A 27,081-nucleotide genomic window follows, 5' to 3' on the forward strand; every position below is an offset into this window, starting at 1 on the left:
TTAAGTACGCCTCAAATATGTGACATGAAGACCAGCGTTACTGTTAAGTATGACACTTGTCACCCCTTCATTATCTGGTGTACTTGCAATACGCGTGCCTGGACGCACGCCTATTTATCAGTCTTTAAGCAGGCGCAGGCGACGCGGTTAAGGCGTTTTAGTATAGTTCGCTGGCATAAAATGCCCCTTAAAGACCTCTGTCTACAAGTGTTTGAGTGCGTGTGTGTGTTAACAATTATTATAAATTATTATTATTTAAAATAAACAATATGACTTGACTTACTCAAGTCACTTCGAAATGGGGCACCACTCTGTAAAACAGAAAAGATAGTCAATTCACTAAAATAATTTTCATAAAGTTGCTAAACTACCAGTTTGGAACTCTGACTAATAATTAACTTAATAATTATAATCAAATTAGCATGTTAAGATTTAGCAAAGGTTGAAGGAATTTGGAATTCATTTCATAGACGAGGCTGACATCTCACTCATACATGTGGAACATTAAAAAAGGACAGCGTGTATATAATAAATAAAGATATTTATTCTTAAAAAAAAAAAAAAAATTAGGTTTTCACACCTCAGGTAGCTGGAACTGGGACAGAGGTGCAGGGGTTGTCTTTGGGGGTTGTTTCCCTTTTGTTTGAACAAAGCTCCATATAGGATGGGACTTTTGAGGCTGAGATGAGGAATGGTGGCACATTTTTCATTAAGTTCAGTTCACAATAGAAACTTACAAAAAGTCCACCTGTGGCATACCTTTGGCGCCTACAAACTTAGTGAGTGTGTGTGTGTGTGTGTGTGTGTGTGTGTGTGTGTGTGTGTGTGTGTGTCAGCACTGTCTTCTGTGTACAGGTGTGTGTGTAACGGTACTGTTTTCTGTGACCAGGTGTGTGGACAAGGTTGTTGGAGGCCATCGGTGTGTTAGCAGTGATTGCTAACGGTCTGGTCATTGGAATTACTTCAGACTTCATTCCACGCCTCGTCTACCATTACCGCTATGGCCCCTGTGCTAATGGAACCCTTCATACACAGTAAGCCAAGTTGCAGCTGAAATACCTGATTACACTTCAGGGGACTGTGATCTCCCTCACTGTGAGAGTTTTCTGTTTTTGTTGCAGCTGCATGCAGGGCTACATTAATGACACTCTGGCAACAGCTTCTCTGGAACACCCAGCAGTTCGAATGGACTTTCGCGACGATCAGATGGTCTTGGACAACAAAATCTTCAACATCACACAGTGCAGGTGAAAAAACCTAACTGTTACTGTGATTAGTCCGTACAAAACAGAAGGATGATTCACAAAACTGATGAAAATGGCAAACTGTTGTGGGTTGTTATAGACCTCCTTCAGCAACCAGTGAGGCTCTATCATCACTAGACGTGTTTCCTTTAGGGGGAAGAGTGTCCACCGGGAAAGTCTCAGGCCCTCTCAAATATCCACTCACTCTGCGTGTCTCCATTACAGAAAGCCCCCCAGAGGGATTTACGAGACTCCGGAGGTGACATATTTTTCTCGTTCGTCACGATGGATTAAACTGTGGCCGCCGTCACTAACTGTGCACAACGTCAGCAGCTGATCATAAACAAAGCAGCAGGCTAATTATGCACAGCTTCTCCAGTGATCATAAACATAGTGATTGTGAATTAACGGCATCGCTTACTGTGCAAAGAGTGTGCTTGTTGTAAACAAATGTAGATCGCTAAGTGAACACCTCCTGCAGCAGCAGCACAGTGTGTATGTGCTGCTGCTGCAGGAGGTGTTACAGAGCTAACTGTTAGCCGGCTCTGTGACTGCAGCTGAGAGAGACTCCTGCAGGAGGACTGTGCCGCTTCCACTCATCCCTACTCCTTTTAACGAGCTGCCGGCCCCCGCAGCTCATTAAGAAGAGCCGAAAAGTTGCTAATTATAGCAACAAAGCTAAGTTGGCAACAGTTCTTCTCTGGCTTTTACAAATGGCGCGTGTTGTTGTGGCGTCGAGTATTACGTCACATCCTGCTTAGCGATCTATCCAATCAGTAACCAGGCTTTTTTCACGGGAGAAAAAAAGACCATGCTCTTCAACAGGGACGAAAAAAGTCCCGACTAAAGCCGGCTCCAGACTGCTCATATTCAAATTAGGGGCGTTTCGGCGAGTGAGACCTGCCTCATTCCGGGTTTTGCCCGGTAGTGGAAACAGCCCTATAGAGCAACAGTGGCAGTACTAGACTTTTATACAAAGCGTGGCCAGAGGGTGGGCAAGGCTTTATCAGTGGGTCAATATACGAGGCCTTATAAACGGGCCCCCCAGATTACCGTGGTAAAAAATCTGAAATTCCTCGGTGGACTTTTTAAAATTTCCACGATGGACTTTGAGACTAGTTTCTTTGCAAAAACCGTAATATTTCCAACAGGTCAAAGGAAGGCATACACAATTAATTAAATTATTTTTTTCGTAAATCGGATGTTGAAATACACTCTCCAAAGTACAAAATATTTAACATTGCCTTTTTAGCTTGTCATGTAACAGAGGTGTGTGTGTGTGTGTGTGTGTGTGTGTGTGTGTGTGTGTGTGTGTGTGTGTGTGTGTGTGTGTGTGTGTGTGTGTGTGTGTGTGTGTACAGCTACAGAGACTACAGAAAAGATGACTACACTCTGACTTCTCAGTTCTGGTTGGTTTTGGCTGTGCGCTTTGCTTTCATCATCTTGTTTGAGGTTTGTACTCCTTTTTCAGTTTTAAAATGATGTCCATTTGAACTTAAAATGACAGTTCAATAGTTTCTCTGTCTTTTATGTGTGTTTCTGCAGCATGTTCTAGTGGTGTGCAAGTTTATAGCGTCCTGGTTTGTCCCCAACAATCCCATTAAAGGGAAGAATGATCGCCTGGAAGATAAACTGGGTCGGCTGAAGGAGGAGCTAAGGTAAGTCAGCAGTAGGTTCCTCAAGACAAAGGTTAAAAGATTAAGCGTGACCTATGAAAATCCATATTCCAGCTGACTGCATACAGAGGGCAGTAGGGGTGGGCAATATGACCAAAATTGTGCTATATATGATTTTATATCATGGTAACAGTATACAGCGGCAAGAAAATGTGTGCGAACCCTATGAAAATTAACTACTTTTCTGTGTTTATTTATCATAAAATCAGATCTGATCTGCATCAAAGTCCCAAGTATAGACAAACACATTGGACTTAAACTAATACCACACAGAAGATCATAATATTTCATGTCCTTATTGAACACAATAAATGCAATTATGACTAATAACTCCATCAAGAGTCAGGAGTTAGCAAACCCGGAGTCCAACCAATGAAACCGGATTTGAGTGAGGTGTAGAGATACTTTGACCTATAAGCAACACTCAAACTTTTTAAGTTTACTATTCACAAGAAGCATCTGCTGATGGGTGACAGACACTCTGCTGAGGAAACGGCAACACAACGCCAAATAGTGTAGATATACTTTCAGTAGCTTGAAATGTGGCGTTAGTGCAGCATGCAAGACTGTGCTGGGACAGATTAGAGAGTTTAATGAAGTCTCCTTGCTTGGCCGGTTATAGATTCGTGTCAAACTGTCATTATAGCCCGTCGGAACGGTTCATGCCAGGCTCAAATCAAACCCACCACTGATGATGAATATCATCAAAAGACGATTTTTTTTTTCAAAAGACGCAGGTGTCAAAGCTGTTTTGACAGGCAAGAGGCAGACTAGAAAACAGCAAAACCAACTGGGGCAGTGTGGGCAGGGCAGATATGTTTTTTAATTGCATGAGGCCAAATTGCGAGGGCGCGAGGCCCTGCCTTGGTAATAACTCTTAATGACATCTTTATGACAAGTCCAAATTGTATCACTGTATTTGAGTTCAAGAAAATGATTCATGACGGTTATAATTGTGTGATGACAGCCAATGTTAACACCAACCACATATGAAAGTTATATGTAAGATATATAACTTAAATACTTTATTTAAGTTTGATATTCAGGCCTGTTATAATAAAGATATTGACAGGTTGACATGTTGTCTGGGTTAATGTCAAGTTGTCATAACAAAGACATCCCAAACAACTTTGCATAAAAGGTGACATAATTGACCAAATGACACTTAAACTGCACCTTCTGTCTTGTAGTCCACAAAAGCCTAGTTAATGCTATTCTACCCAATGTGCAATATAAGCACAATGACAAGCATTACGCTGGTAACAGTTAAAACACAGTTTTTATTAACACTGATCTTAAACGTGGCCTCCCTGGAATCCAACTGGCACGAAACCAGACACCTTTGGTCTCTGTGGACGCTGATAAACCGGTTTCGTTACATCGCTGTGTGCTTTAAATAACGCTATACTGCATCATGCAGATTTGCGTTCGCTTGTGTGTAGTTTGTCGATGTCAGAATTGTGCGGTGATCTTTGATGACCTGGGATTGAAAATGTACTCGAGCATTAAAACCATTCTGCTGAATTTGATTATTCAAAACAGTTACATGAGTCCATGTGACAGAGTTAATGTAATTTTTTATTATCCAGCGCTAGAAGGGAGGGTGAACGTTGTACATCTGCCTTATTGAAAGTCAGTGAAGTTTCACTTTAACCCAGCTGCCAGTTGATCCTTTTATACCAACATCGTTATCTTACAATGACACCTGTGTTGCTCAATACTCTTCTCCTTCTTTGTGTTTTGTTCCTGATTCAGTGAAATGAAACGCAGCAAATCAACAGACGTCTGACCTCCTACAGCTGACCTCAGATCTGCCTCCGCTGATGAGTGGTTGAAGCATCGAAGGGAAAGATGGTGCCTTCTTTTTATAATTTATATTTGCTGTTGTAACATGAGGCTCGAATGTATTAAATTGTGTGACGTTTAAGTGTCAGGGTATGATTTGATGTTTATTACTCCTGCTGCCATGTTGCCACATAACCATCACACTACATGTAACACAACTTACAGTGGTGATGTTTTAATATTAAAATGTAAGAAAGAATATAATTTGTCATTTTTGAAGTCCTGAGTTATTCTGCCCAGCATTATGTGTTTTACTATGTGTTTTACATGACTATTCTATACACTCCATATTGCATGTGTTCAGTGAGACAGCCTCAGCACTTAAATGCATGTTCATGACCGGTAGAAGGCAGTAATTATTCAGTAATTATGGGAAATATGTTCTATCCTTTATCAGACAGAAACTAGAAAAACAATGTTTTGTAATGTTTTGTCTCATCAGCAGTACACCTATGTGCTTCTGGATAATTTAATGACTGTCTATTGTATTCTTTTCTCACAGCCCTTACATATGTTTTTGTTTTTGATTGTCCTGTGATTTTGTTTGTTCCACAAAGCGTATGAGCTCCACTGAATGTATTGAGGGTACCACAGGATGCCTTAAGAAGTGTTACTTCTGTCATGGAGAAATTTATTCATGCATTCAGTCACAATGGCCCTCATTTATCAAATGAGCATAGAAACCAGCACAGATCTCAAATTATATTTCGTCTTACGACAGGGTTCACGTGTGATTTATCAAACCATCGTATCTCTCCAATCACACGTGAGAATGATCGGCTGTTGATAAATGTGGCAGCTCGAAACAAGCGTCATTTAAATACCACGCCCTAATATATATAATATATATATACATTTTACAGAAATACGCAGCGACGGAGGTTCATGAAATAAAAGTACTTATAGTTATGAACTCAAACAAGTTCAGTGAATATTTTACATTTGGAGAACAGACTTAAACGTTTTCACAGCTTTTTGGTTGAAGGAGGTAAACAATGTTTTAAAGTAAGTTTTAATCCAAAAGAAGAGGAATTTCTCAGAGTCAGAAAGTGAAACGCTGACGTCCAACAGCTGCAACACAACAAACTGGTTTTGTTTGGCAGCATAAAAAGTGAAAAGGAAGGAAATCAGTGGTGCTGTCAGCAGAGCAGCAGTGGAGCATTAAACTCCTGGTGAGGTTGGAATATTTCATTTATACATCGTGATACATAAAGCCTAATAATCTATATAATATCCATATATTGAGATATATTATTCACCTCTTTACATTAAGTCAGAACTCTGTCCCAGTCAGAGGAGTGTGTGGCTGATTGGAAATGTTTCTATTGGGTCAGAACCGCTGGTGAAGGAGATGCTGACGCTCCGGTGTCCAGCAGGATAATTATAATAATAATAATAACGGTAAACAGCAGAAGACAACAACATTTAATATCCTCGGCTAGTATTCTGGTTAAAGAATTTCACGGTCACAGGGTGTATTTATTTTAAACTATGTTTTAATGATAAATGATATAGTCTAATCATTCTTTGGTTTGTCACCATTAAATATCAAAACACCACAGAGTTTTATCAGCTCCAGGTATCGATACAATAGTCTAAGATCAATTCTCTGACTCAGACGTGTGGACTTCATGCTGACTCAAACCTGCAACACGAGCTGAGAGCAGACTGAGATCTGATCGTACCCTCCGCTCACGTCCACATTGATAAATGCCGAGCCTTGAGTAGAAATGATCGTACGCCCACTTTACGCTCACTTTAAGCTCACTTTCTGCCGTACGCTCGTTAGATAAATGAGGGCCATTGTGTCAGTTCCACAGTGGGTGTTACGTGTCCCTGATCATAAATATTGTAAATCACTGTCTACAGTAAGTTTACAGTAATCACAATCAAAGTTTGATTACAGTTAAAGTATCTGGGGCTTCTCTGCATGGTGTTTTCATGAGACTTGAATCTGTCTGTGTACATTAATAAACTTTACAACAAGATTTCACGAGATTTATAAAGCCCCATATAGGCCTGGTTCTTTTTTATAAAGCAAAATAATGAGCTTAATTTCCATACCAACCGTAGAAAAGCCCATAACAATAAGTTTCATGTCAATAGTTGTGTCCACCCACCAATCATCAGACCTGTCAGTGAGAAAAACAGAAAAGAAATAGCAGTTTCATCGACTGTGTGCATCGGCAAAATGACTACTAGTGAAACTAGTGAATCATCACGCTTCTGTACTGCATATTCATCCATTCATCCACCTAGTTATCTGGGGCTGGGTTGTTCTTTTATAAATAGTAATTAATGTGTGGGAAAAGGCATACATATCGTAATACACAGTTGTTTTGACGAACATAACCAAGGCTGGTGTTTACATTTGTGGCACAACTAGGCAAAGGTTGAAATGAGCGAGCAAAGGGACTTGAAATTTGTATCCCTCTCATTTTAAGATTCTGACAGGTCCTGATTATGTATTTATCCACAGCATTGTTGTCTAAGGTTTTAAAGATATTTTGACAGTTTCCCTTCACACAACAGTAATAATAACTAGAAAAATTCCTCTGGGGAAATTCTGAAACCCTAACCCTGCCACGGGGGCTACTGCCGGTGTGTGTACACTATGATGAGATTCTTCAGAGATTTTGTGTGTGTGTGTGTGTGTGTGTGTGTGTGAGAGAGACAGAGAGAGAGAGGGGAGGAGTGTGCGCACGTGTAACTAAAATCACATAAAGTTACGTGTGTGTGTGTGTGTGTGTGTGAGTGAAGCATGTGTATCTGGAGGAGTGTGCGCGCTTACCTGCATGCGTGTGTGTGTGTGTGTTTGTGTGTGTGTGTGTGTGTGTGTGTGTAACTAAAATCACATAATGGTTGTGTGTGTGTGTGTGTGTGTGTGTGTGAGTGAGTAAGTAGCATGTGTATCTGGACAATTGTGTACGTTTACGCGCACGGGTATCTGTAACTGTAATCACATAAAGTTAGCAGAGTGGACTTTTAGTTATTGAAATACCTTCTGAGGGCAGCATTGCTTGCCATTGGTTCTCTCGGCCCCCCAATCAGAGACAGCAGGAAGCGGGACATGGATTATTTTAAATTTTTAGTATGCCGGACTTGAATCACTTCCCAGGAGATCGTTGCAGTCATGGTAATGCCATGTTTTATGTTGAACTATATTATAAAATATCAAGATATTAGTAGTGTGTTTGTATTAAAGTAAGGCTTGTTATTTACCGGTAGCTATCTAGACTAACTGCATTATATTTTAATAACATTTTGATATTTTGAATTGTCACCCACTGCCTGAATTTTATGTGTTCCTTTTCATGAATGAAGTAATTTCCAACATAAATTGGTGCATGAAAATTCTCCAGAATGCAGGAAAAAAGTGTTTGATGCTCAATATTTCCTCTCCAGGGACACTTTCATCCATGTCAGCTGCAATGACATTCCCAGCTCTGAAAAATTAAAATTGAAGTTTAACAATCTCTTCGACTCCCTCAAGGTCATGAAGGAATGGGATATTTAGCTGAGCTTAGCTTAGCATAGCTGTAACTGAAGTTTTAAAACTATTATTTGTTAAAAAACTTCAGTGACTTTGCAGAAGAGCTGTTTAACAAACATTTTAGGCTCACTTCCTCTATTGAACTGCAGGTCAAGGGGGTGCATCATGCCCTCAACCTGAGCAAGGCTCACTTCCTCTATTTGGCTATAGCAGTGGTTCTCAAATGGGGCTACGTGAAGGCACTCCAGGGGGTACGTGAGATTTTAAAATATACATTTAAATAGTAGCATCCATGCAAAAATCCTTAAAAAATTAAAATAATTAAATAATTATTCAATAAATATTTTAGGAAAACATAAGTATAAGTTCATAAAATTATTTTTATATTCAGGCAGCTTTTCAATTTAGTGATCCTAAAAACCCAGAGTGTCCCCCATACCAGGATGGTTGGACCCAACCTGTCATATACCACCTGGTATCACCTGTCAATCACTTGAAAACTCAAAGATGGAGTCGTGGTTGAAGCGTAGCAGTTATAGTTTTAAATGGTTATATGCTCACTGTTTTTACTATATTAGTTTGAATCACTACATTTTAGTGATGGGAAATATTTGCAATACATTTAGCCATGGATTATTAACATTTAAAATGTTTGAAATAGTTTTTTTTTTCAAATGTTTGAATTTTGTATGTTTATCATTTCCAAAGTTTAATAAATCAGACACTGATGGCACAGCGCTCTGTTTTTAAGGCTTTTTTTTTTTTTCAACCAAAAATGCTTTGCCCTGGTTAGGGGGTACTTGGCTGAAAAAATATTTCACAGGGGTACATCACTGGAAAAAGGTTGAGAACCACTGGGCTATAGGTTAAGAGAGCACATTGTGCCCTCTTATTGAATCTTTCCTGAAAACCAGTTAAAACTAGATCAGGGTGCAGCTATTTCAGTAATAAACATACACATAGGCCTCAAAAAGGGAACTATGAAACACACATACAAGACACCATAGTTTTGAAATGACGTAACCACAAAGTATGCATTATGGGCTGGCTACTGCGTCACTATCCTAAATTGACCAATTGCGAAAAAGTCCAACCTACGGTCGGGGTGGGGCCCACACCCAGAAGATAACTGTGAATTAAGGAACTTGTTGTCACTCTGCTGTGTCCACACCGGCGTCACCAGTCAGAGCCAAGCGCTGCTTATTGCATTTGGCTATTATTCTTTCAATAAATGGTAAACTGTATTCAGTTGTTTTGTAAAAACCAAGCCTAGAAGAAAAGAACCGGGGTAGAGTGCTGGAGGCTTTAAGAGCCCCGGCTCTAACAGGCAACTGTAAACTGATTTTTTTTACTCATAAAATTAAATTGGAAGGAATATTAAACATATAGAAACAAACAAAAAGCCAGCTTTCTATGCCCCCCTTTTTAATCTATTCAGGGGAAAAAAAACTTTGGCTAGTGTTACTGCTTTGCTTGATTTGATTGATTTGTTTATTTTTGAACCTGGTCTCACAGGAATCCGTGAAATAGCCACGGATTCGCTTAACTCAAAATCCGTGGCTATTTCACGGATTCCTGTGAGACCATGTTGTTATTTTCATGTGTTGTTCCATGGTCCCATTGAAGGCTTGTGATCCATTTCATTACATTACATATAGTCATTTAGCAGATGCTTTTATCCAAAGCGACTTACAGGAATAAAAAAAGCAAACAATGAAGGTATAGTGCAATAACAGCTATTAGTGCATCAATAAGTGCTAGTGACAATTCTTTAAGGAGTAGAATCCATGGCCATATTTCACTAGAGGTCAGAGAATAGAGGGTGTCAAATGTTTTACAAAATGTAAATCCCTGATTTGGGCTGTATAAATACAATAACCACACAGGATCCTGAAGAATCTGGTCAGATCCTCACAAAAACACCTAGAATTCCTAGCCATCCAAAACGTGTTTTTTTTGTTTATATTAATAATTCCCCAGCAATCAATAAGAATGTCAGTGCCAGCGTTTATGTTGCAGAAATATTTTAATAATTGTCATCAAAGAAATCCTAATAAGGAAGTTTACATCACAGTCGTATGTTGTGACACTATAAAAGAGCACATATTTAGCGATAAATAATATAACGTGACAAGAAAAGGTTAAGTGTAGCGTCGTGTTTGTAAGCTTTCAGTCCGTCGTAAGTGCAAGTAATTGATTAGCGTCTTCTGCGACGCTTATCGACGGATGTTGTCCCCGGCACACACTCTGCTTTGTTGCAGCGACATGTCTCCACTACGGTGTAGGTGTGCTGGATCTCAGAGCCGTCAGCGCAGGTCAGCTTCACGTCCTTCTTACTGGTGGTGGCCTCTTGGCAACACTCACACTGGTGCATCATCATGTTAGCTGCTGCTGAATATCTGTATACACACACACACACACACACACACACACACACACACACACACACACACATCAAAGAATGGTTCTACCTTATTCCCATGGCTCTGTCTTATTTTTATTAGCTTCCACTAGCAATGAATGGCGCAACTTTCAGACCGTAATGTGCCAAAAAGTGGGTAAGCCCAGTATTTATGCTTAAAAATCATTACGATTTATTTGATCTGTGACCATAAAAATGTAGTTACTGCACTCTGGTTTTGCTGTAAAATGTTCTCTTTTTTTGTTTTTAATCTCATTTTATTTTATCTTATCTTACTTTATTCTTTATCTAATTTATTTCTAAGCTGCCTCCAGTGTTTCCTCACTGCTCCATGTTGAGATGGAGCTTCCTCAGTTCCTCAGTTTGTGCTTTGTTTTTAATAGGATGGTGGCATGAAGGTGGGTGGGGTGGAGGGTTGGGGATGGGCGGAGGGTGTTTGCTTGTTTCTATGTTTCGTTATCTTTTTATTATTATTATTTTCTCCTTTTTTTATGTAAAGCACTTTGTGTTACATCTCTCTTGTATGAAAAGTGCTATACAAATAAAGCCTGACTGATTGATTGATCATAATAGCAATGAACAAACAGAGTGCAGTAACTACAATGTTGTTGTCTTCTTTCAGCGTTTATATTTAGTTTCAGTGAATAAACATTTTCAAACTGATTTTTTATAAGTGTATTTAAAAGTGTTTAACAACTCTATTCAAAGATTTGCATATTTTAGACTAAATATTATAAAGTAATGTTATATTTTATATCTCTCTTTTTTACTTGATCACTATCTAGATAATAATTTCCGTATCAAATAAACGTATAATTTTTTCTATTATTCTTGTCTTCACTATTCAACACAATGAAGAAATACAAGGCTACACTGTATCAGACCGTCTGCTTTGGTTTTATGTTTAAATTCGTATATATATCCAAATCAGACTGTGGTAAGAACAATTACTGCGGTCTGCTTTAGTTTTGAGTTGGATTTTGTAGTTACTGCAAATTGTATATAGTTATTTCTTTGCATTAAAGCAAAATTGAAACCTAAAACTTTGTCACAAGACATTAAACAGACATCAAAGAGTTCATTTTTATTTATAACTCAATTTTGACCAAAAATGTAGTTACTGCAGTTAGGCTTTGTAGGTCAGTATACACTCTAATCAAATGATACGTTGTGTTAAGTGGGCAGTTCTGCTTGACCTATAGCAGGTGGAGTGCAGTGAGACAGCCACCTTTCACACAAACTGAGAAAACTCACTACAACACCTGATATAACTAAACTTGAAAACACTGTGAAAAATAAGCAATTTTCCAATAGACTCACATGGATGAGCTACCACAGTGTCCAGCGCAGGACGTCATGTTGACCGGATGTGTGGTCTTACAGTTGTTCACCTCAATGACTGTCTGCTTACTCTGGACCTCACAGACGCTCCGCACTTTACCTGGAACACACAGCAACTGTTAGCCTCTAACATAATACACAGTGTCGTCCACAAAAGTCAACTTTCCATTCTTAAAACCAATTCATGAGGGTTTTATAGAAAGGTTACATGAATAATTATGAATCCATGCATGATAAATAAATAAATACATTTGAGTTAATGCAAGAACAAAATATTCAGTAACACTTCACAATAACCAACTCAATAATGTTTATAGATGGTTTATAAACCAATTATTAACATTTACAAAGTGCTATACATATTTAATCTTTAAATGTTTTCAACCAATTTCTTAAATGTATATGAATCATTTCAAAAATCATTAACATACTTAATATGGTGTTTAAAATGTTATAATGAGTGCAACTAAAACTATTAATAAACTATTAATTATAATTCAATTGTTTGTTAATGGTAAAGTAGCTATAAACTTACATTAATATACCATCTAGTTGCCATTTATAAATGATTTAGTTAGTTAAACATTAATAAATTATGTATTTACCATTCTAAATGGCCTATATACGGTTTATAAATGATGATTAAACATTAATAAACTATCTGTTTACCATTTATAAATGATGGTTATTGTAAAGTGTTACCAAATATTCGTTAATTGAAGAACTCAGGTACAGCGGTTATTATTTAAATACTAACTTACAGCTTTTACAGCATCCATTGGTGTCAGTTGTCTCAGTGCCCTGGAGGATAAACAAACATGTCATGTTGTGGTTTACACAGTTTGTGTGTGTGTTTGTCTTTGTGCGTGTGGGGGGGTGGGGGCGGGAGGGGGTGTGGCTAGTGGGTGGGTGGGGTTGGATGGGGAGGTCGATTTACTCACGGGTTCACAGTCCAAGGGGTTATAGTAAGGACAGCTGGTCTTAGTCTCCTTGGTAACAAACTGTCCATTGATCTTCTCACAGGTATATTGCACACACTTGTCACTAGGGGGTACAAAAGTGCTGTCGACCTGTACCAACAAGAGGAGCAGAAAGTCAGTCAGATGTTCAACAAAGATATATATATATATATATATATATATTATACTCAGTCAGATGTTCAACAAAGATATATATATATATATATATAGAGCTACAGCTAGAATGAGTGACACAGCTCAGTACTGACCTCAATGACATGTGTTGTGTTGTCAGGTCCAGTGAAAATACATTTCTTCTGGACACATTCCCCGCAGCACTTGTCAACTGGAGTCTCATATTCGTAACCCTGTAGAGAGAAAAAAAGAAACAAAATAACTCCTTTGGCTTTGTAAGAAAATGCTACAATGTGTGTGAATGTTGTTGAGCATTCGAGTGTTGTTTATGTTCAGCAAATCTTTATGTATAGCATTTACAGATAGAGCATCTATGTAATGCAACTCTCTGCCACATGATAGTTGGATTTTCGGTGCTATACATCATTTTACTGGATAGCACATTTGTAGTCACAATCTTATTACTTAAGAAAAACACTTGGATAAAACTCAAAGGGGAACCTTTACCGCTGTGTTGTGTTGGTCAAGACTGTAGGGTTTTGGTTTTTCAAAAATGTACTATAAGTACTGTGCAGTCCAGTGCAACTATACCAACACTAACTCCAACACACATTAGCTGGTACAGGTGTACCAATGGAAGTTTCCTTTCAGTGTCAATGTATCCCTGAAGTGCATGTGTGTGTTTGTTGGTTTGTTGTGTGAGTGAGCTTACTTCTGAGCAGTATTTGTTGCAGACAATAGGTTTGCAGTTGATTATGTGCAGCTTGGTAATGGGATCCACTTTAGGGCCACAATAACATTCCTGGCAGGGCCCGGGTTTCAAAGACTCCAGTGATGTAGGCTCCTGTGTTGTTTCTGCCCCTCCTGATGGTGCTGCGGTGGTACCTGATGGTGATCCACCTCCTGATGGTGCTGCGGTGGTACCTGACGGTGATCCACCTCCTGATGGTGCTGCGGTGGTACCTGATGGTGATCCACCCCCTGATGGTGCTGCGGTGGTACCTGATGGTGATCCACCCCCTGATGGTGCTGCGGTGGTACCTGATGGTGATCCAGCTCCTGATGGTGCTGCGGTGGTACCTGATGGTGATCCACCTCCTGATGGTGCTGCGGTGGTACCTGATGGTGATCCAGCTCCAGATGGTGCTGCGGTGGTACCTGATGGTGATCCACCTCCTGATGGTGCTGCGGTGGTACCTGATGGTGATCCACCTCCTGATGGTGCTGCGGTGGTACCTGATGGTGATCCACCTCCTGATGGTGCTGCGGTGGTACCTGATGGTGATCCACCTCCTGATGGTGCTGCCGTGGTTGCTGATGGTGGTCTAGATCCTAATGGTGCAGTTGTTGGTGCTACTAATGGTGGTTCTGATGTTTCTGATGTTGGTATCTTCTCACCAGGCTAAAGCAAACACATTGATCACGATTATCAAACATCACTGCAGTATTCTAATGAAACATTAACTGAACCTTGACATATATATTGGTATCTTGAGTTTGAACCATGTCCTTACCTTGTACTCCGTCATATCGTAGACACATACATCTTTAGGAACTGCAAAACAAACAGGAAACACAGCTCCATTTAACACTGACTCTAGTTCATTAGATTAATATACAGTAGATATGTATTACGCTAGGCTAATCTATCTCTGACTTAGATGCACAGACACAAATTGATATTAACCTCTATTAATATAATTTAGGTGAAATAATAAATAATAATAGTACACTTAATGAAGATCACTTGTTCTAGTTTTAACTTTCTAACAATAAGTTATAATAATGAATGAATCAACATTCTTCCTCTGAAGCCTAGATAGCTGAACTGAAGCCCGGTCAGCACATCTCTGTTTTCCCAGAAACTAAAAATGTATCAGTTGTGTTTGATACTGGCATAATATAATATTTATGATAAATTCATTCATTCACTCATTTAGTCAAAAATGGCTTTGTAAAGAAAAAAGAAAAATCTTTTTTTTTAAAAGATTAAATTGAATTGTTAAGCCTCCAGTCTTCAGCCTTTTGCTCGCTAAATAACTTTAACACACAGGGAGCAAAAAAAAATAAAAAATACATATTTTACACTGAGAAACCCAAGAATGCATCCATCAAACTTAACGTCTTATTGCTGTTTACAGCTATATTTAACATTTTCGCATTTGCAAAAACGGTAATGGCAGATGCTAATTCTGTTCATTCTAAAAAAAAATTAAATATATTTTTCACTGATCTTCCTCAGGACATACAGTTATGTATTAAATGTCTTATAAATAGTCTATGTAAGAACGTACCACACTGGTAGGCTTGGCAGCAGGTGTTGTTGGTGCTGTTGACGGCCTTGACTTGGAAGCCCAGCTGGCAGGTCATAGGACCAGGACACAGGTTTTCATTGCATTCTATTGGGGACAAAAGAACAGGACGATTATATTATGTGATCTTAGAGATAGGCCTCAATGTGACTTTGATGTATCTTTGAGTTCTTTGAACACTATTATGACTAACATTATTATTATTATGACTGGATGTTTTCGCAACAGCTTTTCACCTTTAACTTGTTGGAGGACATAAATGAACAGTAAACATACACTAGGAACAGAAACTACCAATCCCTTTGCAGACTGTTTGGTTCAGTTCAAAGATTTGTAGTTACTGACTGTGGTTCCATCATGTTTTTCTAGGCTTAGCAATGGCATCACAGAATATATTGTGTGGCTGACTACCAGGGAGAACCAGCTACCAGAAGGAGCTCCCCACTGACATCTCCTTTACACTTTGTGCAGTTGTAACCACATAGTCTTATGCACATATTGTTAGCTGTTTTGGATAAAATCGACAGCTAAATAAATGTCATGTAATGTACTGAATGCATTTCAGTTTGTGCAGCAGTAAACACTTCCTGTTCATAACGCCATGATGTGACGATTTAACACACTGTTAAAAAAAACAACTGTTGTTTTTAGGGTAAAAAAATGGCAGCTGTGGTTGCCAGAACTTTACCGTAATAAATGGTGCAACTTTTTTCAATATTACGGTAAAAAGATATTAGCACTGTTGATTTTACATGTAAGACTGCCATTTTATTCCATTTTTACTGTATAAATAAAAGATACTGTAAAGTTAAAAAGATTTTTCCATTAAATATTACGGTATATTTTTGTTAGAGGTATTGGGTTTAAATCATTTAACAGTTACAAAAAGTATTTTTTACAAAAGACAAATGCAAAAATTACAGTGATTGCTTGTATATATAATACAGTATATTTTTGTTACACACACGATGCCAGTGTATTTTACAGTGGAGTAATGGTTGTTTTTTTTAACTGTAAAAAAAAATACTGTTTTGGCTGATGTATACATTTTTATGGTGTTTCATTTTTGGAGATATGGTGTTTAGTACATTTAACAGTGAGGAAAAGTATTTTTTACAAAAGATAAATGCAAAAAATACAGTCATAGCTTGTGTGTGTGTATATATATATATATATATATATATATATACACACATATATATATATATATATATATATATATATATATATATATATACATTAAATACATATTACAGTGTATTTTATAGTGTAGTAATGTATTTTTCAAAAAACAAAACTAAAAAAATACTGTTTTGGCTGATATATACATTTACGGTGTTTCATTATTCTGAAACTGAATTAACCCATTTATCATTTTACTGTCTTTTACTGTCATGGTTTAGCAGTTTTAAAACAGTAAAATCTACAGACATTTTTTACAGTGTATGACAACTGACCACATGACTGTGTTGTGCAGCAGCCATCTGTCTTGTTGACCAGCTGCTGGCCAGGTCCGCTGCAGTCGGGGATCTCTACTGTAGGGCACTTAATAGGCTCACACTGGATGCTCATTGAATCCTTGTCACACATACAGGTGTTGCAGCCACTTGTCCATGAGTCCCCAGGCTGTTTAAGAGACATAAACGAGCTCAAACACATAGCTCATGCTTTGACAGTGTACATGGATGTATGTGACGGATGGAGTTCTCACCTGTTTGGGTTTTCCATCAGGTCCAACGCAATCTGAAATTAAAAATTAAATAAGTTTTGGTAGTGGTCTGAGAAAAAAAATTGTATAACCCGGTCATGTTTTCTATAGGATCTGGTCTTACCACAGGAGGTAACACATGTGTCATAGACTGTGTTGAACAAGATGGTGCCATGAGAACAAAAGCAACCCTCCTTAGTGTTGTTAGTAGATCCATCCTGGTACTTTTGGTTGTATCTGATGTCAGAAATTAAATAAGTGGTTTTTACAGTTGAGTGAGACTTCAAATGTTTTAAAGTGGTTGTCATACAACATGGCTTAAACTCTGATTATCCTTCTCACACACCGACAAGAAACTAGACAACCTCCACTACATTAGACATTAAAACGACTTTTCTTTCACGACAGTGGATAGACTATAAAAAAAACAACTGTTGTTTTTTTACAGTAAAAAAACGGCAGCTGTGGTTGCCAGAACTGTACCATAATACATACGGTAGAACTTTATATATATATATATATATATATAATACAGTATATTTTTGTTACAAACATGGTGCCAGTGTATTTTACAGTGGAGTAATGTATTTTTTTAATATTTTTTTTTAAAAACTGTAAAAAAAAATACTTTTTTGGCTGATATATACATTTTTATGGTGTTTCATTTTTACTGAAACTGAATTAACCCATTTATCATATTACGGTCATGGTTTAGCAATTTTTCACCGTAAAATCTACAGATATTTTTTTACAGTGTATGTGAGCATATGAGTCAGGGAAATGTTTGTGTAAAGGTTCAGATCACTTAAACAACAAAAAGAAAGCTGTTGACAATCTTCTTTACCTGTTATTGCATGTGGGCTCTACAGTGGGGCCACAGGCCTTGTACACCTTGTTAGTTGGACACTTGTGCTCTGGAAGATGGAGATATGTTAATATACACATTTTTCAAAACTTGCGAAAACAACTCTCGTCTTATACACTGATGACTATATATCTTACCACACTGCCCATTGGTTGCATTCCTCCAGTCGATACAGACTCCTGCATTAGAGCACTCGGTGGCATAGGCCTCCAGGCTAGAGCAGGTGATGTTTTTCTTGCAAATGTCAAATCTACAGGATTCCACATATGGTGCTGGGGGTACGACTTCGTGACATGCCCCAAAAACACTAGGGAATACACAAGCCAGGACAGTATGTCAGGAAAAGTTATCAGAAGAGTATGAATTATCCAAGTAGCCAGAAAAATATGAAACCTCACTGCGGCGTATGTTGTTGTTATGGTTGTCATTGTCATGATGTGTTGGTTTATGTTGGGTTGATTATGTGTATGATCTTGCACTGTGTTATTGTGTAAGATGTTGTGCTGTATCGCATTAAGCTATATTGTGTTGTGATGTCTCGTGTCCACCTGTTATTATATTATATATTGTTGTTTTTTTTTGTTCTTTTTATTTATTTATTAATATATTTAATTGAATTTATTTATTTTCTCTTTTTCTTGCCTCTTCCCTCTCTTCTCACGTCCGTGCTTATATCCGTATATATATTATGTCCGTATATATATATATATATATATATATATATATATATATATATATATATATATATGTTGTTGCGCTGTATGTCTGCTGCTTACTTGTGGTCCACATGGTGTAATGTATTTGTCCCTCATGTCACCTTGTTTGTTACGTAATTTCACCAATGAAATAAATAAAAATAAAAAAAATAAAAAAATAAAAAAATAAAAATAATCTAAGAAGTTATCATCCACAAAAAATAAGCATGCAATAAACATTCACTTTAAAAAATATATATAAATATATAAATTCCTTTGAAATCCTGTTATATATTTATATTATAACTCCCTTATTCCTTAATCTCACGTGTTGTTTACTATGTTAAAAAAGAAACAAGAAATATAAAATAACATATATCTTTTAAAAATGCATCAATAATTGAGCTGCTGCCAAAACTGGTAATTAAATGACATCAGTTAAGCCTGAGATTGGGAGATTGGTGCTGGCCCTCACCTGCTGGATATGATATCACAAATGGCAGGTTTGCAAATAATCGGTGTTGTTGTTGGTTTTGTGGTGGACCCAGGTGGTTTTGAAGTAGGTGGTAGTGTGGGTGTGACACAGGGTGTGCCTGGGACATGCCACTGTCCTGCTGTGTCTGAGCAGCTTTCCACATGTCCGTTTGGAGAACGACAGTCGTTGTTTTGGGAATTGTCACAGATCCCTGGAAAAGAGGAGGAGGGGTCAGCACCCTTTTTGATATAGTGTGTCATTTTTATTTTTTTTGAACATTTATTAGAACAAGTCCCTTGACAGAGTCTCACACATTATGGCAAGTATCAATACTCATATTGGTATCAAACTGACAAAATACAAAATACAAAGACAATCAAATAGTAAAAAGGTGAAAGAATATCCTTTGTAGATCTAATTAGTAATAGTAATAATAAAAAACACAATAGTAATAATAATTTTAAAAAATAATAGAAAAATAAAAACACGATCAAGTCCAGTTGAACAGAGACAGTATTCTCACCTTTCCAAATACATTATAACACGTGACCATTTTTCAAGATACAAGTCCGTCTGAAGTATATTAAAACTAATAAAAACTAAACTAAAACTAAGCATTTTCAAAAAATAAAAACTCACTCACTCACTCACTCACTCACTCACTCACTCACTCACTCACTCTAAAAACTAATTAAAACTAACTGTTTTTGAAAACAAAAATTCACAACGAAATTAAAACTAAGACTAACAAAAATCCAAAACGATTATAACCATGGTGCCCTCTGGTTATGAGTGATGTTTGAATGTTTCTAATGTATTTCAGTCAATGATTTGGACAGATACATGTCCCTGGATAAGGTCAGGATAAGAATGCAGTGTTCCTCTCACTCACCACACTGTCCCTCAGTCTTCCCACCAAAGATGGAATAAGAGAGTTCGATGGTGAATGAGGAGCCTCTATAGACCACTACTGTGTCGATCTCCGGTATCGTCAGGGTGATCACCATATCTGTGCTTGTTAGCTGTAGCACAGAATTTCTGTATGCAGGATAGATACGTTTCTTATTCACATACACCTGCAGGACAAGGAAACAAAAGACATTAGAGAAAACTGTGAACGGAGCACAGCAGCGTTTCTAACTCTATCAAGCACGACACCGCTTCGATGGGAAGCTTAACTATCAGCAGGCAGTGTTTTCAAAATAAGTAAGGGATAGATAAATAAGTAAAGGATAGATAGATAGATTAGATAGACAGACAGACAGACAGACAGACAGACAGACAGACAGACAGACAGATAGACAGATAGATAGATAGATAGATAGATAGATAGATAGATAGATAGATAGATAGACAGACTGATTGGTTGATCCCCAGAGGGAAATTCAGTTGTCACAGCAGTCCGGTATTCAAGTACAATAAAATACAATAGAATAACATACTGAGGTAGAATAAATACAAACAACAATAGAAAACAAACACAGAATAGAACAAAAACACTTAAGAAGTTACAAAAAGAAGATCAGTTGGTAGGTTGGCAAGATGATGGTAATTATAATGATGATATGATGGCAACAATGCTATAGTGACTAGACAGTATATAATAATAATAATAATAATAATAATAATAATAATAATAATAATAGTACAGTATATTATATAGAATATAATATGTAATAATAAATAGTAACAATATGATAAAATAAAAAAATAAAAAAAATAATACATAAAATAATATGATATATAATAATAATAATAATAATAATAATAATAATAATAATAATAATAATAAGGCCGGTATAATAATAATTGTATATCACAGTATATAGTAACAATAAAACAATTGTCTTTGAGAATATGAATGGTTGCTTACCGCATTAGTTACTGCTCCTGAAGTCTCAGACTGAGTCAAAACCACCTTGTCTGATTCGTATGTAACAGTGAGAGTCTGTGGACAGAATGTGCTGTCTGAAGACTCACAGTCATGTTTATCTAGTATAATAGTCAGATTATATTTAGGAATTATCTCTTTGACCAGGTAGTAAGAGCAGTTCTCATTGAAACTGTATGATTTTCCATCGAATGTCTTGTAGTGGGATTCACCCCAGACAGTGCACACACCTGCAGGATGAGAAGAACGATATAAAAATGTGAAAAAAACAAGTGAACAGGCAGTGTGGGAGATTTATTTTGGTAGGTCTCTTTCATGTCATTTGATATATAAACAGAAGTTTATAGCAGGAAGAGCATCTCATGTCTCAAGTGACAAAGCATCTGACCAAGAGGGGTCATACTGTAAATATGCATTATAACTATGTGACTGTTCTGCATTGATTTAAAACCTGGTGCTTTTCTTTCTTTGAGGCTTTTGTCAATGCCCTGTAACATTTGATCCCTGTTTGTTTTATTACTTTAAGTTGTGAGGGCATCCTGTTAATATATCTGGCCTTTTGGGCATGCGAACAACAATTTGCTGTTTAAAGATGAACAGTTTCTGTGTTCAGGAGAGAATGCTTTTTGTCTTCTCTCCACGCTGCATAAAGTAAAGGATTTTGATTCATAACACTGGCTATTTATTTCTTCAGAGAATTAGCAACTCTCAACATGTTAGAAAAAGAAACTGCTCTCACGTTAGACATCAGAATTACCTCGAACTAGAAGGCCATGTTTGTTTATTAGCATTAATATGTACTACAGAACCACAAGGTTGCTTAAGTAGCTACTGCAACATACTACTCTTACTAAGAAACATTTCCAAACATGATCTCATATTAAAATATCAAATGTACATAACATGACAAAGTGGTGTGTGCTTCATTGCCTGTGTTATGCACAAAGCTTTTGCACCATGTTTTCAGGTGCAGATGTGATGCAGTTATTATCAAACAGATACAGCAGGCTGGAGTTGCAGATTACATCTCATTCAATAAGTGTTTCCAAAGTTTGTCTTCTCATTGCATATGCATTTAAGGAAGAATCACGAAAATAATATGCATTACATGTTAACAGAGGCTGATTATCTACTCTGCTAGATTTACTTAAGTCACATTATTTGTCATATTATAAGTCACAAATGTGATTTACAGAAGCCATAAGGACTATAGGATTCAATGAGCCACAGGGTGTCGTGCCCTGGTACAGTCTGTAAAGCCCTTTAAGGCAAATCTGTGATTTATGATTCTGGTCTGTATGCATTCAATTTAATTGAACTGAATTTAATTGTTTATTGCAACAAATGTAAGATTAATTAATTAATTAATTAATTGGCTAAAGGTGATGATCATATGTAGCCTGGAACGCCAGAATAATCACAAATGAGATTAGTCTGGAAACCAGCTATACATTTCTCTGTAGAGGAGGCGTGGGTTACAATCCTCCAGAGCCGTTTATTGGGCGCTAAGAATGTCACCATTTTCTTAGTAAACCTGACCACCATTGCCTTCTTTTTTCTAGTGCAATCTTGGATATAATGACTGTCAGAGTCTAAGCACTGAACCACAATCCTGCAAAAGTTGGTAAACTGTATTGAAATGTTGGAATTCAACTTACATTCACATTCATAGTGGAAGCAGCACCCATTGTCATCATAAACTTTAACAACTTGGCGTCCATTGGCGCAGATGGGTTTATTTACTGTGGGACAGGGAGTAGATGTCTCCGTGATCTTGCCATTGATGCAGGAAGCTGTGGTGCAGTTGTTGACATCCCAGGACTCTCCATTCTGGATGGGTATCAAGAAGCAATAAGTCATACAGAAACCATGTTGTGAAAAAATACTGAGTTTCAAATCACAGCAGCTTAGATATTTTTGCCCAGAGCAGATGATTGTTGAATTTAGGTTTCTGGATAGATTTATTTAGTTGTCATTCTTTCTGCATGTAATAGTGCAATCATGGAACATTTAATTAGCATTAGATGAAATGCTTTAAGCTGGTTTAAATCTTTTTTATCAGGCCGATCCCAGTCTGTTCATGTGAACAATGAATCCTCCGTGCACGCTGAAAGTCATGGTGTTCCACAGGGTTCTGTGCTTGGACCAATTTATTCACACTTTACATGATCCCTTTAGGAAATACCATTAATAACAAATTCAATTAATTTTGATTGTTAGCTAGATTGGAAGCCAGAGCCCTAAGTTATTAAGCTCCAGTCCTGTGGACCATCTCCCAGTTTCAGTACAGGAGGCAGACACCGTCTCTATATTTAAGAGTACACTTAAAACCTTTTAAAACTTCTGGACCAGCCCAGCAGAGTAATGCTGCTATAGACTTAGTGTGCTAGGGGACATGATTCACCGGACCCCTATTTTCCCCCCTCTCTCCATCATTACACATTGATGTACTATTAATACATGTTACTGGCCTGCTTCTTCCCGTAGTACTCACATTTCCTGTGCTCTCTCATTTCACATTGTTTCAAACTGTGGTCCTGCTTGGTACTAACTGGTGTCACTGCCATGGATCTTAGTTGGCCCCAGGTGGGAATGCTGCAGTCCACTCTACACCAACTGCATTGCTATTGATCTATGGCTTCACCTGCTGCTGTGCTCCTACCAGACTCTGACTTCTACTATCACCATCATGGTTGGGCACTGACTGTGGCCGTGCCTGCCGATGTGGTCTCGTTAGGTGCCCACTACTACTACCATACCCACCATGGATCTAGGACTGTTACCATGACTGCTGTGGTGGTTATGTTGTACTCCTATCACTGTTACTACTATGATCCATCCATTGGAACATGGTTAGATCTGGACTGTTGCTGCCTTGCTGTAGTCCTACAACAGACACTTCTGCTGTCATTTTATTTTCACTGCTAGAATGATTATTTCCATTAGATCTATTCCTTCTATTATTACTGTCACTACTGTTAATACTGCTGTCATTTGGCTTTATCTACCAGCACCACATCTACCTTCATCAGTCACAGACTTCATTGTAGAGTCAGTGCCATTATTGTTGTCATTGTTCACAACAGTAATGTTTTTTGAGGAGTTTTTCCATGTCAACTGCGATGGTCAAAGGACAGAAGGTGTCATACTTGTACAGTTTGTAAAGCCTTTTGAGGCAAATGTTTGATTCTGGGCTATATAAATAAAATAAAACTGAATTGAATTGAATTATGTTATTTGGTATAACAATGACTCTCACAATCATGATCAGTAGTCATCTATTACCATAGAGCTTTATATAAAGTAAGTAGAATTCAAAATGTTGTCAAGTACTCTGCTCCTACTACTGCATGTTTCTGTATGTCTGAAATATATATATATATCATCATTTAAAGTTCCGCCTGGAACTTCATCTTTTAAATGATCATACTGGCAGATGTTTGACTGTGATTTATATATATACCACACTCAACCAAAATGAGGCCCACAGAGTCTTAAGTTTAACTGAAAGGTTCCTGTGGTCTCTTGGTGAAATAAAATGCTCTTTTGTTTGGTGTTTTTTTAAAAACACAATCATGAATAAAAACACATTTAATCTATATCACACCTTTCTTGGTGGATTCACGTCATTGCAGTCGAGGGTGGTTGTCAGTGGGGATGTTGTGGTGGAAGCAGCTGTGGTCTCTGCAGTGGTAGGATGTGGGGTCGTGCTGGGTGCCGACGTTGTGGGACATGAACTGTTTTGCTTCTCAACTTTACAAGATGCACTGCAATATGCAACGAAACACCACCCTAAGCCATCAGTGACATTGTACACCATTTCCCCTGTGAAAAAAAATGTGGAGATCAAAGTTTAGGACAGAAATTAAAAGATTTACTGATTTTAAAGATGTCTCTTATTTTGAAAAGTCAGTATTGAATTAGCCTGGCAATCTAAACCAGGATTAATTAATTTTCCAGTTAATGAAAGCAGACGAAGCCCAGTTAAATTCTAACCACAGTTTGTGCCTTCTGATAGAGGTGTGACTGTTTCCTATTCTGGTAGACGGTAGACTGCCATTTTTGTTTGTATTTTTAAAAAAAGGCGCGACTTGAGGGCCATAGAGCTGTACATACTAAATATCCAATTTAGAGAGTAAAATATCAGAGAAACAAACAAACAAAAGCATTTCAACCCTAACCCAAATAAGGCAAAAGAGAATATTTGCAAACTTCTGTAGATCTGCTTGAGTGTAGACTCTGAGACAAAGATATGCAAAGCAACAAATTAAAGACAAACATGTTGCAGCTCTCTGTTATAATGGGGGGTTAAATAAAGAGGGAATATTTACTGAATGAGGAACGCCCGTGTCAGAAGTCATTAATAAGCTTGCTGAATAACTCAGAATCCAAGACAAGGAAATAATGACGAGTTAGCAGAGAATAAAGGAGTCATTCAGCTTGTCTTGAATCACCCACCACTCCCATCAGGGGCTGGGGTGGGATAATCATGACCAACAAAACCAATTAAAACATGGGGTATTTGTTTTATTTTTATTTGTTTAACTGCAATGTGATTAATACGGGCTTGCGTTAATGGGCTAGCGTTAGCGTAGTGTTAATCAGAACGTAATCCTCATGCATAGCCATGTTCTGAATTTGGGTGCCAATATATGCTCGCAAAGCCATGAGCAACATTTGTAAATAAACTTTGCAGTCTGCCATTGTTGTTATCATACTTGAAGAGAGAGCAGAGGTGTATACAGACGTGCAGTGATGTATTGATATGGAGAAGCCTGCTCATATTTTTTTGTCTGTGATAGCTCTTTTTCCTGTGTCTGTGTTATATACTTTTGGAAATGTGTCATATAAAAAAAAAAATAAGGGGAAAGCGATAGGAAGGCTTTAGACTTGCAGATTTGCATGAAACAACGAATAATTTCAATAAGATCAGTATGAAAAAGGAAAATGGCAAATCACCTACCAGCACGATATGAAATCCCATTGACAATGCAGACACATACTGTTGGAGTTGGGGTAAACAGTGATGATGTCGAAACAACTGTGGTTGTGGCTGGTCTGGTGGTGTAAACAGTTGTGCTGCCTGGGAGTGTCTGTGTGATTGGGCCAATGGCAGTTGTACCTGAACGTGTTGTTCCTGTAGTTACAGTTGAGGACACAAGAGTTGTATTAAGAACAGAAGGTTGTGTGATTACAGTTGTTGTTTCTGGACTGCCAGTTACAACACCAACTGTTGTTTCAGGGCCTGTTGTTGTGACACCTGAAACTGAGGTGGTAGTTTCAACAACAGCTGTAGTAGAGGTTGTTGTTGGGCCAGTGGTGACTACTTTAGGTGGTTTTGTTGTCTCAACCTTAACCGTTGTCTCTTGTGATGTTGTTGTTTCCACAGATTTGGATGTGGTTCCCTTTGTTGTTGTGGATGGTGCTTCAGTGGTTGTGGTACTAACAGAAGGTTTTGATGTTACAACTGTTGTTTCAGGGCCTGTTGTTGTGACACCTGAAACTGAGGTGGTAGTTTCAACAACAGCTGTAGTAGAGGTTGTTGTTGTTGGGCCAGTGGTGACTTCTTTAGGTGGTTTTGTTGTCTCAACCTTAACCGTTGTCTCTTGTGATGTTGTTGTTTCCACAGATTTGGATGTGGTTCCCTTAGTTGTTGTGGATGGTGCTTCAGTGGTTGTGGTACTAACAGAAGGTTTTGATGTTACAACTGTTGTTTCAGGGCCTGTTGTGGTAACTCCTGAAACTGAGGTGGTAGTTTCAACAACAGCTGTAGTAGAGGTTGTTGTTGGGCCAGTGGTGACTACTTTAGGTGGTTTTGTTGTCTCAACCTTAACCGTTGTCTCTTGTGATGTTGTTGTTTCCACAGATTTGGATGTGGTTCCCTTTGTTGTTGTGGAAGGTACTTCAGTGGTTGTGGTACTAACAGAAGGTTTTGATGTTACAACTGTTGTTTCAGGGCTTGTTGTCGTGACTCCAGAAACTGAGGTGGTAGTTTCAACAACAGCTGTAGTAGAGGTTGT

At 37.8% G+C, this 27,081-nt stretch overlaps 2 protein-coding genes across 2 annotated transcripts in view; one reads left to right on the forward strand and one right to left on the reverse strand.

The window, feature by feature from the left end:
• Positions 1-4,969, forward strand: part of ano9b (anoctamin 9b) — a 39,161-nt gene extending 34,192 nt beyond the window's left edge. Inside the window, exons 20-24 of the mRNA XM_059347404.1 lie at positions 890-1,034; positions 1,122-1,247; positions 2,606-2,696; positions 2,790-2,902; positions 4,676-4,969. Coding sequence (XP_059203387.1) covers positions 890-1,034; positions 1,122-1,247; positions 2,606-2,696; positions 2,790-2,902; positions 4,676-4,709 — 509 coding nt within the window. The 3' untranslated portion in view covers positions 4,710-4,969. The remainder of the gene's footprint in view (positions 1-889; positions 1,035-1,121; positions 1,248-2,605; positions 2,697-2,789; positions 2,903-4,675) is intronic.
• A 5,302-nt stretch (positions 4,970-10,271) lies between these two features.
• On the reverse strand, positions 10,272-26,153 carry LOC131988551 (intestinal mucin-like protein). Its single transcript, XM_059353696.1, has 19 exons — positions 26,025-26,153; positions 24,669-24,886; positions 22,720-22,891; positions 21,044-21,291; positions 20,063-20,246; positions 19,171-19,381; positions 18,138-18,307; positions 17,980-18,049; positions 17,260-17,372; positions 17,139-17,170; positions 16,885-17,053; positions 15,410-15,514; positions 14,630-14,670; positions 13,828-14,517; positions 13,250-13,348; positions 12,963-13,091; positions 12,783-12,822; positions 12,001-12,121; positions 10,272-10,657 (listed from the first exon to the last, which is right to left on the reverse strand). The coding sequence occupies exons 2-19, from the start codon at positions 24,879-24,881 to the stop codon at positions 10,456-10,458; spliced, it is 3,009 nt and encodes a 1,002-aa protein (XP_059209679.1). The 5' UTR covers positions 24,882-24,886; positions 26,025-26,153; the 3' UTR covers positions 10,272-10,455.
• Between the last annotated feature and the right edge of the window lie 928 nt (positions 26,154-27,081).

The sequence above is a fragment of the Centropristis striata genome, chromosome 2 (assembly GCF_030273125.1).
Source record: "Centropristis striata isolate RG_2023a ecotype Rhode Island chromosome 2, C.striata_1.0, whole genome shotgun sequence".
In the NCBI taxonomy this organism is placed as follows: Eukaryota; Metazoa; Chordata; class Actinopteri; order Perciformes; family Serranidae; genus Centropristis; species Centropristis striata.